Source organism: Mixophyes fleayi, chromosome 2 (assembly GCF_038048845.1).
Source record: "Mixophyes fleayi isolate aMixFle1 chromosome 2, aMixFle1.hap1, whole genome shotgun sequence".
In the NCBI taxonomy this organism is placed as follows: Eukaryota; Metazoa; Chordata; class Amphibia; order Anura; family Limnodynastidae; genus Mixophyes; species Mixophyes fleayi.
Genome location: NC_134403.1, coordinates 62106006 through 62125659, shown reverse-complemented (window position 1 = coordinate 62125659; position 19654 = coordinate 62106006). Strand labels below are relative to the sequence as shown.

The 19654-nt window shown below is 41.8% G+C and overlaps 1 protein-coding gene across 2 annotated transcripts in view; it reads left to right on the top strand.

Moving 5' to 3' along the window:
• CDADC1 (cytidine and dCMP deaminase domain containing 1) overlaps nt 1-13904 on the top strand; it is a 43687-nt gene extending 29783 nt beyond the window's left edge. Inside the window, exons 7-9 of one of the 2 annotated variants that reach the window (XM_075199104.1) lie at nt 9316-9505; nt 12474-12534; nt 12972-13904. In XM_075199104.1, the coding sequence (XP_075055205.1) occupies nt 9316-9505; nt 12474-12534; nt 12972-13045 (325 nt within the window). In that variant the 3' untranslated portion in view covers nt 13046-13904. Of the gene's footprint in view, nt 1-9315; nt 9506-12473; nt 12535-12968 lie in introns of both variants that reach the window. The other variant, XM_075199103.1, reaches the window with a different exon arrangement.
• The last annotated feature ends 5750 nt before the right edge of the window (nt 13905-19654 follow it).

Below are 19654 nucleotides of genomic sequence, written 5' to 3'. Positions count from 1 at the left end.
AAAGACAACCAAGTTTGCTCGACTTTAATTGAAATGACTTTATCCAATTTGCTGACTTCGACAGTACCTTCATATTTGTGAACATTACAATATGTCTTTTCATAATGCATCAAGTAGCATTTTACGTTAATTGCCCCAGGCATTTTTATATTGTATACTATGTATAACACTGCTAGAGTTTTCTGTACTGCTCACAAGCCTCACCTGATTGGAAGCCCTTGCATTAAATAGCTCTTTTCTCTGACATCCTTGGGGGACACCGGGAACATTGGGTATAGAGTAGGGACAGGCGAACTGGAAGTTTAACTTTAGTTAAATAAGCCCTGGGTCCTCCCCCTCTATACCGCACCTCCTGTTAGAGCCCAGTCTAGTTTAAGTGCCCGGTGAGCGGGCTGTGTACTGAGCTGCACTGCAGCTGAAGTTCTTTTTTTTTTTTTTTATGAATGAAGTTTTCAAACGTAAGCGGAGACTGGTGTCTCCGTGTGCTGACAGCCGGCAGTTCAGTGAGCCGCGCAGCGGCTGTCAGCCTCCGCTGCCGGCTGCTCTGTAATGGCAAAAGAGTCAGGGCATGCCAGACTGGAGCAGAGGGCTGTTACTTGTCTCCCGAGCCGCCTGTGAGTAGCGGAGACTCGGGACAGTATGGGCCAGCAGCTGACAGGGCACCGCTTGAGGAAGCGGCGGTGCGCTGTCTGGAGGGGGAGAATCGGAGGTTCCGTGAAGGGACCTAAATTGCCAAGCTCCCCTCTCCCAACATTTTACTGCCCTCTTAGGAGCCGGGCACAGTCGTCGCAGGCTGTGTTCGTCCTCCTTGTGCAGCTAGCAAGCTCCCTGCACACACTGCGTCTGGAGGGTTGGCAGCAGGTAAGTGAACCCTCTCTCAGCATAGTGTTGAGAGAGGGAGGGGTAGAAAATCGCAGTGGTTCCCTGAGCTGGCTGTTTTTTTTACTAAAAGCAGTCATTTTTAGTGCTAGGCACTGGATTGGTTGAAGAGGTTGTGAGGGTTAGACGATAGCCAATCCAGTGCTGGGCCCTTGGGGGAGTGGTTTCCTCTAATGCACTTCCTCCGTGGTGGTCTCTCACTCCTCGTGTACAGACACCAGAATAGGCAGCCATTTTATTGCTCCAGCTTCTCCCCAATTCTGTCCTGTGTCCTGTAAGGTAAAGGGTTGGGGGTGGTTGTTTCAAAGGGTTTGTCTTTTACACTTGGGAGCTTTATTGGCTGTATTGCAGGCTCACGTTCTGTGCAAGTTTGTGTGCTGCTTGTTATCTGTATTGTGTTTATTACACTGTGCTGGGTTTGTTTTGTCCCATCTGTTAACATGTCAGAGAGGGAAAAATCCATGCGTGGTAGGGCTGGTGTTACATCTATGCTGAGTTTCACCTGTGCTGTCTGTCACGCTAAGTTACCGTCTGGGCAGTCAGACGAGCAGGCTCTGTGCGTACCCTGTTGGCCCACGGAGAGCACACCGTGTGAAACAGCAGCTGCTTGTTCACATACAGAGGAACCTGCCTGGGCTTGGTCTCTCTTTAAACGGTTGCTGAACTTGCTCAGATGGTACGGTCACAGAGGGCTCCATCTTCAGATTCAGCTTCCTCTGTTGCGAATGATATGAGTTCTCAAACTCAGGGTTTGACTGTTTCTGCCCCGGTGGAGTCTGTAGAACCAGCCTGGGTACAGGGTCCTGCATCCTCTGTACAGGGTTTGGTTGCGGTTTCCTCCTCTTTGGAGAGGATGATGAAATCGGCTGCATCGTCTTCTTCACGTAAACGTAAGAGGGTGGCGGCACCTCTTCAGGAAAATGAGTCCGATTCTGACTATGGTTCCCAGGAAGAGGGTGAGTTTCCGTTAGATTCTGACATAGATGCTCCTTCGGTGGTGGAGGAGGTTCATGCTGATCGTCAGAGTGTGGAGGAATTAATTCGGCTGTGCGTCAGGTACTTGATATTCTTGAGGAAGAAGTTCCTGACGCTGCTGAGTCTTCTTATTTTGTAAGGCGCAAGAAGAAGGGTTTTTCCTTTCCGGCCTCTTCCCAATTGGAAAATTTGTTGTCAGAACCTTGGGCTTTCCCAGACAGGAAGTTCCAGGTATCTCGGCGACTGCAGTCGTACTATCCCTTTCCTCCTGAAGTTCTCGCTAAAGAATCTTCCTCGGGTGGATGCGGCTGTGGCAAGGTTAACCAAGTTAACTACTATTCCTCCTCCAAACCAGGCTACTCTTAAGGATGGTGCAGACCGGAAGGTTGAGACTGTCCTTATGTCCATTTTTGTGGCAGCAGGTGCTTCTTTGAGGCCTGCGTTGGCATCAGCGTGGGTTAACAAAGCGGTAGAACGCTGGTCTTAACAGCTGTCTGAAGGTTTGTTGGCAGGCAGGCTGTCCTCTGAACTGCTTCCATTAGTGGAGCAAATTCAGAGGGAAACAGATTATTTAGGTGAAGCTGCTATGGATGCGGGACTGATTGGGGCACGTATTTCAGCCTCTGCAGTTTCAGCTCGTCGTACTCTCTGGCTTAAGTCCTGGGAGGCTGATGCAGAGTCTAAAAAGGCTCTGGAGTCCATTCCCTTTTCTGGAGGTGTTTTGTTTGGAGCACAGCTTGACTCCATTATCAGTCAAGCAACAGGGGGTAAGAGCACTTTCCTTCCTGTCGATGCTCCCAAGCAGAGGATGTCCAGATTTCGGGCCTTTTTGTTCCGCAGGAAGATTTCGGGGACAATATTTCTCAGGACAATCTTCTAGAGGTCAGTCATCAGCGCTTAGAGGTGGCTTGCAGCGAGGGCATCAGGCCTGGTCTGCTCGACGTCCAGCAGCAAAGCCGGCAGACAAACAGTCCGTATGACGGGCAGTTTGCTCCTCCGTTGTTGTCAGTGGTAGGAGCCTGTCTCCTTTTGTTCAGAGATCGGTGGTTTCAGTCTACCAGCGATGTCTGTCTGGATTCGGGGGGTGGTGAACCAGGGTTACAAGATCGAGCTGATCGGTCTTCCTCCCAGACGGTTCTTTGTCACGGGGCTTCCTGCTTGTCCAAGAAGACAATTGGCATTAAAAGAAGCGATTTACTCTCTTCTTTCGTCCAGGGTGATTATTCCAGTCCCTCACTCTCAAAAAGGTTCGGGGTTTTATTCCAACCTTTTTCTTGGGCCAAAACCAGATGGATCTTTCAGACCAATTCTCAATCTGAAAGATTTGAACACCCAGGTTAGAGTGCCCAGCTTCAAGATGGAGTCTTTACGCTCTGTCATTCTCTGCATGGGACAAGGAGAATTTATGGTGGCTCTAGACATCAAGGATGCATATCTCCATGTGCCTATTTGGATGGGTCATCAGTCCCTTTTGAGGTTTGCAGTACGATCAGAGCACTTCCAGTTTCAGGCTCTTCCCTTTGGTCTGGCCACAGCCCCACGTATCTTCACCAAGATCATGGCGGTCATGGCTGCTTTGCTAAGGTCCAGGAGAATAACAATCATTCCTTATCTGGACGATCTTCTTTTAAAGGCAGATTCTTCAGAGAGGCTTCAGTCGCATATTCAGGTTGTAATACAGACTCTGGAGTCTTATGGTTGGATTATCAACTTCAAGAAATCCAAGTTGATCCCATCCCAGCGGATGGTGTTTCTGGGTCTGTTATTCGACACCCGGCTGCGACGGGTGTTCTTTCCTCAGGACAAAATTCTAGCCTTGCAGAAGATGGTGAAATTCCTGTTGGTGGCAAGGAGACCTTCGGTTCATTTTGCCATGAGACTTCTAGGCAAGATGGTATCGTCATTCGAGGCGATTCAGTTCGCTCCGTTTCATGCACAGCAGTTCCAGTTGGAACTTCTGTCGCAATGGAACAAATCACATTGGAATCTGGCGATTCCTGGAATAGAAAATTGGGAAGCAGATTTCTTAAGCAGGCAGACTCTGCACCCGGGAGAATGGTCCCTCCATTCAGAGGTTTTTCAACTGTTAGTGGAACGACGGGGTCAGCCGGATGTCGAAATGATGGCATCTCGGTTGAATCACAAGGTTCCTCTCTACTGCTCCCACGCAAGAGATCCCAGGGCAGTCACGGTAGACGCCATGTCTGTCCCTTAGACGTACCGCTTAGTGTACCTTTTTCTTCTGGTAGCCATGCTTCCACGTGACTGAAAAAGGTGAAGAGAGAGGGTGTCGGCTCTTTCGATCTTCTTTCAAAGAAAACTTGCTGTCATATCTGATGTGCAAACTTTCATTCAGGATGTTCTCCATGTACATCCTCCATATGTTCCTCCCGTTCCACCATGGGATTTGAATTTGGTGTTGAATGCTTTACAGCATCCACCGTTTGAACCTTTGAGTACTGTGAATTTCAAGTTTCTAACCTGGAAAACGGTTTTTCTTTTGGCCATTTCTACGGCGCACAGAGTTTCAGAACTTGCTGCCTTGGCTTGCAAGTCTTCTCTGCTGGTTTTTCATAAGGATAGGGCAGTTCTTCGAACCAAGCCCTCTTTCCTTCCTAAGGTTGTATCTAGATTTCATCTAAACCAGGACATTGTCATTCTGGCTCTGACTCATTCCTCGTCTTCCGAAAATGATGAGTCTATTAGTTATCTTAATGTAGTTTGTGCCTTGCGAGATTGTTAAAAGATCAAAGAAACTGCGCAAGACTGAGGATCTTTTGATTCTCTGATGCTCACAAAAGAGTCTGGCCAGCTTCTAAGGTGACCATTGCTAGGTGGATTACGGATGTTATCCGCCAGGCTTATAGTGGGGCTGGGGAGCCTGTCCCAGATAATCTCCGGGCGCATGCTACAAAGTCTGTAAGTGCTTCCTGGGCGGCCCGCCATGGTGCCTCCAATGGACAGCTGTGTAAAGCCGCCACGTGGTCTTCTGTACACACATTCGCAAAGTTTTACAAATTTAATGTGTTTACACCCAGGGATGCAAGTTTGGGTAAAAAGGTGCTTTGTGCCGATTCTTCTGAGCGTTCCCTCCCATGAGACAGCTTTGGGATGTTCCCGGTGTCCCCCAAGGATGTCGGAGGAAATGGGATTTTTATACTTACGTAAAATCCGTTTCTCTTAATCCATTGGGGGACACCGGGCACCCACCCTTAACAACCACACAACATGTCAATCAGAAGGAGAAACCAGAGCGTTAAGAGAATGTTATATGGTTAAGTTGATTCTCTTTTCTTGAGTTTCTCTCTATCTCCCTCTCTGTGGGCTTGAATAAACATAGACTGAGCTCTAACAGGAGGTGGGGTATAGAGGGGGAGGAGCCAGGGCTTAGTTAACTAAAGTTAAAGTGCCAGTTCGCCTGTCCCTACTCTATACCCCAATGTTCCCCGTGTCCCCCAATGGATTAAGAGAAACAGATATTACATAAGTATAAAAATCCCATTTTCTTAATTTACACATTAAATATACTTGTCCAAAGATGTGTTTAGGCAAATATCCATGCTTAGACTTTGAACTATAAAGATATTAAACCGTGACCATGGGCTCTGCTTTTCCTTCTCAGTACCCTGAATTAACCAATTTTCTGGCTTTTGTTAAATTTCTGTGTGTTGTATACTAAGTACCAAAAATATTATCACAATAAAAGTGCATCTTCTACCTAAAAGGGCTCAGCAGTGAGCACAAATGATCCCTAACATGTTTATGTAATTTGTATAGTTCATTTTAGTCAATCATAGCAGAAAGTGCCCAGATTATTACTATTATTATTATTATTATTATTATCGTTTATTTGTAAGGCTCCACATGGTTTCCGCAGCGCCGTACACAGTACAAACAGTAGACCATACAGGGTAAAACAGTACAGAACATTAAACATAAAATACCAATACTTCAGAATCTCCGGGCAGGCAAATACAGTAGAGACGGAGCGGAAGAACAGGTATGGATATAGGCGGGAAGAGGGCCCTGCTCATACAAGCTTACATCCTAAGGGAGGGTGAACAAAATCAGGCACAGAAAGGAGCCAGTGAAGCAAAGGGGAGAGAAAAAAGGGGCCAGGGGAGAAACAGAAGAGATGAGAGGTTAAGTGGATGGTTGGTAGGCCTTAAGGAACAGGTGAGTTTTAAGAGCCCGTTTGAAGGAGCACAGGTTGGGTGAGAGACGGATGGAGCGAGGGAGGTCGTTCCAGTGAAGGGGGGCAGCGCGGGAGAAGTCTTGGATTCTAGAGTGGGAAGAGGTGATCAAAGTGGAGGAGAGGTGGCAATCATTGGCTGAGCGCAGGGAGCGGGCAGGAGTGTGAATGGAGAGGAGGTTATAGATATAAGGGGAGTAGACTGGGAGAGAGCCTTGTAAGTGGTGGTAAAGAGTTTGAAAAGAATTCTATAGGGGAAGGGGAGCCAGTGTAAGGCAAGACAGAGAGGGGAGGAAGATGAGTCTCGCCCAAAACATGTGGGAGTAGAATCGGACTATTCATATAATAAAGCTGTCACACAAACAGTTCTGTAGGCAGATGTGTGCCCTCGCCATCCATGTAAGGGATTGATAGGCTAACAACATATGCTTACGTAAACTTATTTGTTCTCTAGTACCAAAAAGGAAAAACTACCAAGCGCAAAGGTACATTCAAAAGTCAGTAACCTATCATGCCCACTCCTATTAATATCCTTTTTTATTCCATTTATATTAATAGTAGTAATATTCTGTGGGTGCTGCCAGTTATGACCACCAAAAGTACATACTAAGACAGAAGGAATGAAAAGTTTTGGTCATTAATTCGGTTGCGATGGGGATATTGATGCAGTTGAATAGTTTATTGGTATGCTTTAAAATATTAGAGAGAACAGCCCAAAAATTATTTTACTACATATACCCTATATAAAATTATGGAAGAAGAAGTGTTAAAGATAGAGAGAATGTGAATAAAAATGAATATTAAAAGTCAGTGCATCCACTGTAATGGTCAAATGTTGCTATAATGTTTTGTGATATCCTAATATATATATATATATATATATATATATATATATATATATATATAAATTGTGTGTCAGCCTTACTTTTAACAAATACACTAATTACGTTATAAATTGATGTGAACCATTTCTTACTCCTTATGAGTATATGATTAGCATCAGTGTCCTGTAGTCACTTGCTTTAAATGCCACTTGTGTAATTCTAATATGGGGCAATATCTTTTGAAACCCATGCAGTGGAAAAAAAAATGTTATAGATTTTATAAAGAAGAATTGCTGAGCTTTAATTTTTTCAGAAGTTTCCCTATTCGTTGGTCTATGTGGATAAGCTCATTTGATCATTTAGGATGAGATTCCAAAAGCATAACAGTGAAGTTAAATTGGTACAGGAAAAAGTGGATACGGGAGCCAGTGCAGGGATTTGCAAAGTGGTGCTGCAGATGAGGAGTGGTGCGAGAGGAAGAATCTTGCTGCAGCAATTAAAATAGATTGAAGCTGGGATAGCTGCTGGAGGGTCAGTGCTAGACAGGGGAGGTTGCAGTAGTCTAGTCATTAGATGACAGAATGAATAAGTTTTGTTAGCATCTTGGGTAAGAAAACTGCATAGTCTGACAATATTTCTAAGGTGGAAGTGAAGGGACTGATAGAGAGACTGTATGTGAGGAATAAAGCAGAGGGCTGATTCAAGTGTGACGCCAACGTAGTGTGCGTATTGTGGTGTTATTGATGATGAGGGAGCTTTGAGTGGAAGTAGTGACATTGGGAGGAGAGAGGATGATCTCTGCTTTGGACATGTTGAGCTTTAGGTAGTGTTCGGACATCCATGTGGTGATAGTAGTGAGATGGTTGAGTGCACAGGAGGGGAGAGGTCAGGGGAGGAGTGTTAGATTTGGGCATCAGTATAGAGTTGGAACTGGAGGCTGAATGGGTAAATTAGTTACCCAAGAGGTGTACAAACACAAAAACAGAGGGCTGAGAACAGGGCCTTGTGGGCCACAATCAGAGAATGGGAGTGAAGTGGCGGATGTTCCAGAGGTAGAGACTGAAGGAGCATTTCGATAGATAGGAAGTGAACCAGGAAAGAACAGTATCATGTACGGCAATGGAGTGAAGGGTGTGCAGGAAAAGAGGTTGATCAACAGTGTTGAAAGCACCCAAGAGGTCCAGGAGGATGAATACGGAGAAGTAACCACTAGACTTTGCTGTAAGTAGATCATGTAGGTGCAGACTCTATGGAATGTTGGGGCAGAAGCCCAATTGAGAGTGAATGGAGTAAGAGGACAAAAATTGAGATGTTGTTGTACACAAGTCACTCAAGCCGTTTGGAGGCAAAGGAAAGACATAGGATGGTTGTTGGAGAGAAAGATTGGGTTTAGAGATGGTTTCTTTAGGATTTCTGAGACGAGTGCGTGTTTAAAGAAGAATGGCTATGTGCCAGTGGAGAGATCTAGAGGTGGGCATGCAGTAGGGGGGGAGAGAGCAAAGAAATTAAGGTGGCAGGTTGTAGAGTGAGATGAGTGCAGATGTTGTTGCACTTGTTTGTTGTGCCTTGATAAAGTGTCATTAAGTGTCCTGGAACATTGTAACAAACATGGAAGCCTGAAGAATGGAAGTGATGGGCTGGCTCTTCATCACATTACACTGTTTGCAGTGATAGCACCAGCGATGGACCATGCATCTAAGCAAATTTATTATGAACAATTAAAAAATAAACAAAACTACATTTCAGGGGCTCTATTTTCATCCCTCATTGTAATCCCATTTTGTTTGACCTCTCCCATTTTCAGTGCCATGACCAGTTTGCAAGTTAACTGTCTGAGTCACTTCTCTAAAATCATAAAATTTTCCCAGACTAGGTAAAATATTCTATTATTGCCCGCAGCCAATCAGGTACTTACAGTTTGATGTTACAAAAAGTTTCTCTGGAGCACAGAAGGCAAATCTTTATATTTAATACCTGGTCAGAAGATGTCTTATATCACTCAACATTCACATTATATGTAGAAGGATGAATATGGAAGAACATGTATACTATTTTGTAAAAATAAAATACTTGTTCAAATAACTGTTTAATAAGTATTTGACAGGTCCACTTTATATGTTATGCACTTTTATGTGTTTTTGACTAACATTAATAAGATGGGGCACACTGAAAAGCAGGAGATTAATAGGCTGGGATTTGAACAACTTGTAGCCAATCAGGATGTTACATTGTTGATAGCAGTACAGATATTCAAGCTCTGCTATCTGTGTGTCCATGTGTAGACAAGTTTGAAGTGGGAGGGCTCGTAGCTCAGCCAATCAGAGCATCTAAACTTTAACAGCAGAACAGGGTATAGTCAAAGCACCTGTATATAAAACAAGTACATCCATTGTGTCGCATCCTCCTTTTGCTCTTGTTTGGAAATTATTGTTTTATCATTTTCAGGTGCCACGAAATTCAACCCGATGAGAAAACCATGATCTTTGTGACCAAATGCCCATGTGACGAATGTGTCCCCCTGATTAAAGGCTTTGGCATCAAGCAGATTTATGCTGGCGATGTGGATATTGGGAAAAAGAAGGCTGATATATCCTACATGAAATTTGCTGAACTCAAGGGAGTCAGTAAATATATTGTAAGTATAGGCCTGTACAAAGTGGAGGCGGCCATGTTGTAGCTAAACCAGTGCAGTTCACTTAGATTGTTTCCATTACTTACAGGTATTACTGACGCAGTGCTGCTGTCTTGTGAGATATTTAGCCTATTACTATAAACCCCACACAGACAGCAGCATATTAACGGAGCATCAGCAGGTGACAACAAATGTAGATAAAGTATGGTTTTCTAAGAAATAAATAGTTATTTTATACACGACTACAATTATTTTTGGTAATTCTCCTCTCGAAAATAGATTGTAAAGTTTAATTTGCATAATTATGCACGGAGTGCATGAACTGTTTTATTTCCATCTGATATAGGTGATATTGTTATAGGTCTGCTGTGTGTAATGAAGCTCTTCCGTTGCATCCTCACCCTTCATGTGAAACGCGATGGGTGTTTTGTGTTTAATTAATGAGGTAGACAGGAGCTCTGCCTATTCATTGATGCTGTTAATTAACTTAAGACTTAATTACATTTATCAATTTAGATGAATTGATGCACAATGTGCTCTGTAAAATGAATACATTATACTGTTAAAGTAATACTATGAAAACACTGCCTTTCACACTACTTACTGCATTGCAGTGAAAACAAATGAAACACAGGAACAGCTGGGTAAGAAGTTTCGGATCCTCCGACATTTGCCTTGTGCCTCAGACATAAATTAGCTAATGGCGGTTATTTTGCTTAGTGCAGACTTTGGTGTTTTTAGGGTTCTTCCTGGTTAGTAAAAGTACTACAGCAATAAGGTCTTGGAGGAGCTGGGTTTTGTAAAGGGAGAGCCACAGTATATACTCTACTAGAGCACCTATCATGATCAATCAAAGCCCTTAGACTTTGACTGTATTTGTTACAGGACAATGTTGAGATCTATGTATTGTGTTTATTGTGACATTTATCTAAATTTTCCCTTCTTAAAGTAAATTATTGGATCAGTGACCACATTCTGCCTGAGTGGGTGGTTTAGGATTTAGATCGGGGAACGTTGCCACTGTTTTCACGATTAGCTTCACATACAGGTGCAGGGTGACACTGACACAGCTCTCTGACTTATTGGTAGCTCCAGTGGGTGGTCATTGCCCTCTTCAAGGCGAGTGGCAAGGCTGGCAGTGGAAGGTGTAAAAATCCAGATATAATCCAAACAAAATATTTTTCCTAGTAAAATTAAACAAAAAAAATCTTTTAAGTGCAAGATTACACTTTTAAATATACACAACATGGTGACATTATTCTTTTATGTCTCCTTTTAATGTTAAAATGTCTTTACACACCGTGCGGCACTTTGTGGCCAAAGGTTTATGCCAAAACACTTTTGTCCTGCACTGGTTCAGCGGGAATAAGATTATTCTATTTTACCAGGGCAAAGTTTATTTTGTTTTATTCATCCCAGAAAGGACTGTCTTTTTGGGGGGGGGGGGGGGGGGAATACACTTTTTTTTTTTTTTTTTTAGTTTATGGCCATTTTAGGTAGAAAATTAATGCACTTTTTGGTGACTATTTTTACTTTTTATTTAAATTAAACAGCACACCTGTATGCTCTTTATTTTAATCTGCAATTTCTAAAAGAGCTATCTATTTGTCATTATATGGTGGTTTGGCCTGAAAAATATTTGTTATTATTATAATATCATTATTGGGATTTTTTCTTGTATAACATGTGTTCCGTAACCTGGAATGTCATATACATGCTAGCCTCTATTTGAGCATGGAAACACATGCCATAATAATAGGGAGGCTGTGGGGGTGATGACCTTACTAGACCCAGAGTAACTCTCTGCGGGAAACCTCAGCCATCAGGTTACCAGTCACTGGTTGTGCATTGTGATGTACACTGACCATAATGAGACAACTTGCTAAAGTCAGGTAAGTAGCCTGCAATGATGTGGCCACTAGATGGACTTTTCCATTGAATTGCATGGCTGATATTTTCTTTTACCCGCAGAATGAAGTTTGGAGCACCAGTTATATTTATAGATGTAAATAGGGAGAGATATGAGGCTCCTTGTGCAGAATCCCTTATATAACGTATACCTATATGTTTTACTGAATGTTAGTATAAAGAGTTAAAATAAACCCACTTATAAATAGAATCTATTTTCTTTTTTAGATTTGTGTTCTTTCTATGGAGGTTCAGTAAAGCTCAAGACAAGTCTGTACAGAGAATCTGATTTTTCTAAATATTTGCTTGTATAAATAAACTCTCCTGTATACAGTGCAGTGGAATATGGTTGAGCCTTATGAATAAAGGATGATAATAATAATGCATACTGCCATATATTTTAATATAAGTGGACGTTGCCGTACTCCTGTTTGCTGGTCACCCATAGACTGAAGTGGAGCGTGTGGACAGATTAATTTAATAGAAATGTGACATTATTAATTAATAAGTTTTAAAGTATAGATTTGGGTGCATTTGTTTTACTTAGTAAAAAGAGCACATATTTTAAACCGCCGGTGTAAATTGGTGAACAGGTAACTGTGGGGAAAAGGTGATGTAAACATTCCAATGTTAGCTTTCACTATGAAGATTGTACTATAAGTAATCAGAAAGAAACAACTCTAGGACACTGCCATATTTTTACTCCATTTTTTGCAGTAAGGCTGTTTCTTTCAGATTACTGATATATGCTGTTTGCTTTGGGGCTGTACAATGTGCTTACTATTTGCCTTTTCACTGTAGCATAAAAATATTTATTTTCCTTATGTGTACACAAGTTTTCATAAATGTCACCAGTATTTTAAAAATAAATATTTTTCAGTACAACAGCTTTCCAGACCATTGTGTTAGCCGGATGCTGTAAAATGCGTCAGCACAGAGGGAATATCAGCCGCGTTATCCTGGTTTGATAAAACATGGTTATTTTAAAAAAAAAAAGTGATGTTCTTTAAACCCGATTAAAACATTTTCATATTAATCAGTAGACCTCTATTTTTTTCAACAGTGGCAGCAAAATCCGCTCAGTTCTTGTTCTGATAACCAGACTGATTCCACAAGCATGGAAAGTGAGTATGCTGTAAAGTAGATGCAGACAGGTTCCATGAGCCTGTTGTGAATGCTTTTCTAGCTGTAAGCATGCAGTTGTGTATTCAACAATCTTTTTCTCTAAAGCCCAATGTGAGCTAATTTCAAGTAATCTTATATAGAGGGTGACAATGGAAAACTGGATTTGAAAAAATAAACCAAGCTGACAATGCGGGTTATTAATCACTTCATTTAAGTATAGTGGCGCTTGTGACATTCTACTTTGTTGAATCTTAAAGTTGATTTTTTTTTTATTTCTTAGTGGTTTGACATGTTTGAGTGTTCTAGCAGCAGTTGTGGTAGTGCCTGTTTTTTAAGGTTTTTGTATTGTATTGTAGATGCAGTTCTGTATAGCTGGTTTGTCTTACTGCATCGGTCCTGTGCTATCTTATGTTATCTCCTCTCATTTATTTAGCAGATGGACGTTTGAAAAATAAAGCAGATGATCTGGATTTTAACAACAAAAGGATGTGTTTTGGAAAGAGATCATAAACCAGATAGGAGTCTCACCAAAAACAGTTTTATTTTAGAAGATAAATTTATTTATTGAACCTAGTGAAGAAATAATTATATTTTAGGATGTAAAATAATTCCTATTTTTTTTCTTTTAACTAATTACATTCACGTAATTTATAAAGTTGATGTGCTCTGCCCTTGCACAATTATGGAGATCATACTGAACTGAGTGAATTACATAATGTTATGGACAATTGATACCCTCAGAGGTCTGGACATCAGAAACCTGCCTACAGGAAACAAGAGACGGTCCAGCAACGGGATTTAGAAGCACAACAAATTTTATCTTTTTAACTTAAAAGTTTCAGCTCCAAGACGTATAATGCTAATAATGTTTTTTTTCATTAGTTACCATTCTCCATTTGTTGATAATTAGTTAGTGTTATACAGTAAAGTTGTGCAACCAAGGAAGGAAAACAAGAGGAACCTGAGCGCAATGAGCACTTTTCCAATTACCTCAACTCGATTCTGCACTTTATCATGGACTCAGCCAGTGTCTACCACAGCTGCATGGATAAATGAATGACTGTCCTTGTTGTGTAGGATAAACCTAGATAGCTGTTCAGAGAATAAGCTGGTACTATGCTAAATCGGACTGTTGCTCTTTGTCTGCTGCTAACACTTCCTCAGGTCGTCCTGTTTCTTTGTTATATCCAATACATGTAAATCATCATGTAGACTAATGTGTATTGTGCATCATCCAGACGAACCAAGAGGAAGTGTACTGTACAAATGCAAATTGGAAAAGTATGTCTGGACATAAAGAGGAGAAAGATCTCCAAGTTGTGTATTTCCTGTTTCCATTAATGAATATGCTGCATAATGTCACAGCCAACTGAGTGCTGCAAATTCTCTCTTACATAGGAGCAATGGAACTTATGCATGGTTTTGCCGAGATCTCTTTTTCTTTGCACTATAAAGAATATGAGCCCTTCAGAGCAAATTACTGGTGGTTTATCTTTTATTTGTAAGGAGCCACAAAGGGTCCATAGCACTGCACAGAGAACATAGAATAAAACAGTACATGGCATTACAGGACGATACAATATTGGCATACAAGCCAACCCAACAGCAGTAAGGTGCTAGGTGGTGTATAGACGCTCCCTTTAGGAAAGCAGCGTAAGAAGTGTGGGACAGAGTAGGGAACAATTCAGTGCAAGCTGAACTTGTACCCAGGAGGATGGACACAGCAACTAGGAGCGGAGATACTAATAGCAGAAATCATGCAGACCAATGGAGTGGAGGATTTGTAGAAGGAAAGGGTGGTTGACTGTCAAACACTGGTGGCACAGTGGAAGAGGGCCCTGCTTGTGAGGTCCAGGAGGATGAGTAAAGAGAAATGACCCTCAGATTTGGCTGTGAGAAAGTCCTTGGTGAATGTGGTAAGGGCTGTTTTTGTAAAGTGGAGGGGATGAAAGTCAGATTGAAGAGGATCAAGGAGGGAGTGTGAGAAGAGAATGGTGGGGAAGTGGTTGTAGACTACACTCGAGGATCTTGGAGGCGAAGGGGAGGAGAGAGATCTGTAATTGGAGAGGGAGTCGGTCATGGGGTTTTCTTCATTTTTTTTATTTATTTTGTTTTTTTTAAAAGGATGGGTGAGACTATTGAATGACGACTGAAAGGTGCCAGATAGAGAGGATCAGGTTGAAGACTTGGGCAAGATGGGACCAGACTTTCATAGAGAGGGAGCAGAGCAGGTGTGAGAGGATAGAGTCAATAAGGAGGAGAGGACAGGAGAACTTAATCCTCAGAAGTGAGGGTGGGAAGGCTGATGGGATGTTGGATGTGAAGTTCATGGATATAAGAGAGGGAGGTGGTGAGCAGAGGAGAGAATTGAAGGTAGAGAAGAGGCGACAAGAGTTGGAGGACTGAGAAGAGATGACAGATGTAAAATAGGACTGTTTTGAGAGTACTAGGGCAGAGCTATAGAAGTAGAAAATTAATTTAAAGTGGAAGCCAACGCGAGAATGCAATTTCCTCTAGAGCCGCCTGGCTGTGGTAGAGTACTTTTGCTAGTTCTGCCTTTAAACAAGTAAAAAGTATACCACCGGACTTATTAATGCTGTGATAAAATCTATATTTACTTTTAGCCCCCAATTCACAGTATTCTGTTTTTGTTATAATATATACTAGTCTATTTAAGAAATATCAATGTAGCTAACAGTCAGGGAGGTGCTTACCATCTAATCAATACAGATTCAGAAGGGAATGAAACCAAGTTTGAGTGTGTGGTGCACAAGTGTAATAATTTTAAGTAAGTATTTACACAAATTCAATATTGCATAAAAACACGTTCTTTTCTTAGAATTCATTAACATGTTATTTTGTTACAATCTGAAAGATAATAAAATGCAGCAAAATATTTTAAATGTGTGAAGTGTAGTGAATTAAGCTATACGGGGGGAGTTATCCAAATATCTCTAAATTGTTTGTAATAGTTTGTGTTATATGTCCACATAGTATCAAAATAATTAGTGTTAAGTAAAGTTAGGTACACACTGGAGGTTTTCCAGCAGATTATCGGGCCAATCACCCGATAAAAGACCGCTCGGCACATATCTCGTTAGTGTGTATAATCACACGAACGGCAATCGTTCCAAAGTGCCAATTGTTTAATAATCTTGTTCCAATCACCTCTGAACATGTAGTGTGTATGTACTCACGATCTCCATAGAGTTTACAGAGTCATGATCTTTTCAGCTAACAATAACACATCCCGGTGACCAGGGCCGGATTAACCCTAGGACTAACTGGGCTATAGCCCAGGGGCCTCGGGCATCCAGGGGGCCCTTCAAAATCCTCAGCAGCATTATTGATCGGTCCGAGGGCGGGGGTGCCCCCATCCCGATCAATGCTGCTGAGCACTGTCAGTGCAGTCCTCCGTCCCCGTCCCCGCTCAGTAATCTGCTTACTGAGTAGATCTCGCGAGAGTTCGTGAACTCTCGCGAGATCTTCTCAGTAAGGAGCTTATGGCGCGCCGCGGAAGGAGGACTGCACTGACAGGTAAGTGCTTGGGGAGGGGCCTCACGGGGGGCGGCGGGTGGCTCACATTGGGGGCCTCACGGGGGAATGGAGGCCCCCTTAGCCCAGGGGCCTCCATTCCCTTAATCCGGCCCTGCCGGTGACTAATTGTAGAGTGTGCTGTAGATGGAATAGTTTGTTTGTTCTGACACTGAAAATTTTGTTTCAGAGTTACAGAAGCTAACGATATTCGTCATGACATGTGTATAGCTATAACAAGGCGGTTTTAATAAGTGTGACAGGAATGAATGAATGAGTGACTATTGTGCTGCCATTCTCTAAAAGACTAGAGGACCAGATGAAGAGCACAGATATGAAGGTAAATTGTGTCCGTGTGTACACATGAAATGCCTGAGCGATCGGACCTTCAGTCGTTTGTAAAATTGTTATAGATGTTTTTATGTAATATTGAATTTGTATAAAATACTTTGGGGCATATTCAATTAGGGTTCCGGTTCGCGGGATCGCTCGGGAACGGGCCGCAAACTTAATCCACGTTACCGCAATAACGTGGATTTTTGTTCGCAGCCCATAGGGTTGCGTACAAAAATCTGCGTTATTGCGGTACCGTAATACGGGCAAGAACATGCACTTTTCGCGGTAATGCGCGTTACCGCGAACCGGAACCCTAATTGAATATGCTCCTTAATTATTACGTTATTTTGTGTGTCCACCACACAATAACTCTTGGTTTCTTTCCCTTATAGTTCTGCCATTGTAAGACACAGAAGACCTCATTTACAAAGTGCACTCCATGCACTGTGTGAAACTTTTGTTTGGCAGCTGTGCACCAAGATGGTCCACTCTGGGCTGATTAAATCTTGTGGTGCACTAAGCAAAAGTATAAATGATTGTGAGGACCGTACGGCCGTTCAAAATTCACCTAGAATTGTTGCAACCAAACAGTGTTGTATTCAACAGATGGCAAAACAGACGGAGCAATTTCATAAGAGCACAACATAGGCACGTAACGGCAGCGCAGTTTCCAAGATACTGTCACAAACCCCAAAACACCGTTTATATAACACAGATTATTCCCAAGGTCATGAAGTTAATGGGGGAGGGTATTAGGGTGGTAACTTGCTGGTGATATAACCGCCTAACCCCGCAGTGTCCTCCCCCTGCTGACTGGTTGCCGTTGGTTCTCTGGGGACAGGGTGCCTGGGCCAGAGTACTATCATGTCATGTCCTTGTTGACCAGAGGGCAAAACTGGATGATATGGAGTTTGTTTACTCTCCTTGTTTAGCGCAGACTCCTTGTCCTGTCTGATCTCAACATTTAAGAATAAATCCTTGTAGCATACAATCAATAAACTAAAATACGCAGGAAATATTGCATATTTTAGCACATGCATGTGAATAAAAAGTACAATAAACAAACACATCCCGATGAGGACAGTTGAGTAGCATAGGCAAAGGAACGCAAATGTTCTTATATGTTATATGCTCGAGTCCAAGTTCACAGTGTGGATTCTCACAATGATACTTTAAATTTCAACTCTCTCTTGTCCCATTTAGTGTTTAGGATGAGACTTGGAGGTATATTTACTAAACTGCGTGTTTGAAAAAGCAGAGATGTTACCTATAGCAACCAATCAGATGCTAGTTATTTAGTACATTTTACAAAATGACAGCTAGAATCTGACTGGTTGCTATAGGCAACATCTCCACTTTTTCAAACCCACAGTTTAGTAAATATACCCCTTTATCTCCATTGGCTCAGAGCTGGTGCAAAAATCAAGTCCGTTTGTTAAGTGAATGTGACTACGACCCTCTGCATGCAAGGTATGCTAAAAAAATGGACTCTCCATTTTTTAAATTTTCTTTCAATAAATTCACTCTGCAAATTGAGACTCCATTGCAGCTACTCCGTACAAGGAATGTCATCACTCTGCCCAACTCTGTCTGCGCATCTGCAATCCCTGGCATCTTGCTCCTTAAACCTATTCTCTTTGGTGGAAATCTAGGTGCATTTGCACAAATCAAGGCATCTCCAAAGAAGGTTTTGCGCTGCCCCTCTGCCGTTTCACACTAAATGAGGCATAGTCCTATAAGCACTATGTGCAAGGCATCTGAAGTGATTAAAATTGCATATGTTGCATTCATCAGAAAAGTTGTGTTTTCAGTTACCTGTGAAGATAGTGAATGACGTGAAACAATAATAGCTGTAGTTACGCATCACATGGAGAATTGACATTCTGATTCCAGATATTTGGTGCTGGTGGTAACTTAGTGCCCTTTTCCAGCCAGCAATAATATTGGAATAATATATTATGGCTTCTAATTGTACTAGGGTTTGTACATTATTGTATCTGATCAACTCCTGCTTGTCTTAGATGTCCTCAGTTTTGAAGTGGGTGAAGATATAACAACTTTCAGCCAATCCGATCATCACAGCAGCAGATTGTGCTGATCTTGTGACAGGAAGTGACCTGTTCACTCAGAGGGTGGAACAGCACAGAATAGTGATGCAAGACTCCTATCAATCTGGTGCAGAAAGATTGTGGTGTCAAACACCTCTATATGAAGCTAATATGATATATTCATCATGATGTAGTTTGAGAACAAGTGAGTGAGGTGCATCAGGAGTTGGGGTAAAGACTTATGGGTGCTATCTCCAAGACTTGTGGTTTTCAGTTCTCAGATTTGGGTCCATTGTGCTGTGCTCTTTTACTTATATATGTACATAGCCGAAATTCATAATATAGATACTCTGAAAAGCGGTAATGTTTTATTAGGAATATTATCAATAATTCCTTTGTTGAAAGTCGTTTATCAATTTTGTGCCATCAGAAAAGTCCTAAAACACATAATAAATGTGAACCTTAAGGAAAGTTTTTTTGGGGTTTTTTCTCGCGGAGTGGTATTTAGAAACGAACGGCATGCGTATTTCTTATCTTTGGAGTTCAGAACAATGATACAATTTTTTTTCTATGCTGCAAATTATACAAAGTATGTCCTTTTCCTTTTTATGTTGGCTCACTTACAAGTACACAGTGCTTATAGGATGTAAGTACATATAGGGCACTATTGTGTCATTGACAGATGTCTTTCTGACTGTTTTCTGTTACTGAGGGATCCTAGTGGTATCGTGATTGTAAAACTTTTGGCTTGTTTTAATAGAACACTAACTTGGTATGGGGGGTGTGTTAAATATTGTAAATAAGTACTTTGTATGGGTAATGTTGTTATGATTCCTAATATGAACTCCAGGAAAAACAGAATTGTTTGAATAAAACAAAGTATGATTATTTATACAGATACACATAGAAAACAAATTGGTCCAGAAAACCTGTGAACAGCAACTCAGTATTAGCAATGGTGCATTTCAAACATGAAATAGCAAAGTTCGCCCATAGCATCAACAGTTCCAGGAGCTAAAGGGTTAACTGCAATACAAGGTAGCAGGTCAACCAGGTTTGAGCCACAGATGCAGGGAGTGATTACTGGTTCAGGCTATATAGCAACACAGATTCAAGGTTTGGTGCAATACCAGTTGTGGCCTGTATGAAGTGCAACACAGTACAAGCAGAGGCTAGATCAAGCTGCAAATCTGGATGGTTG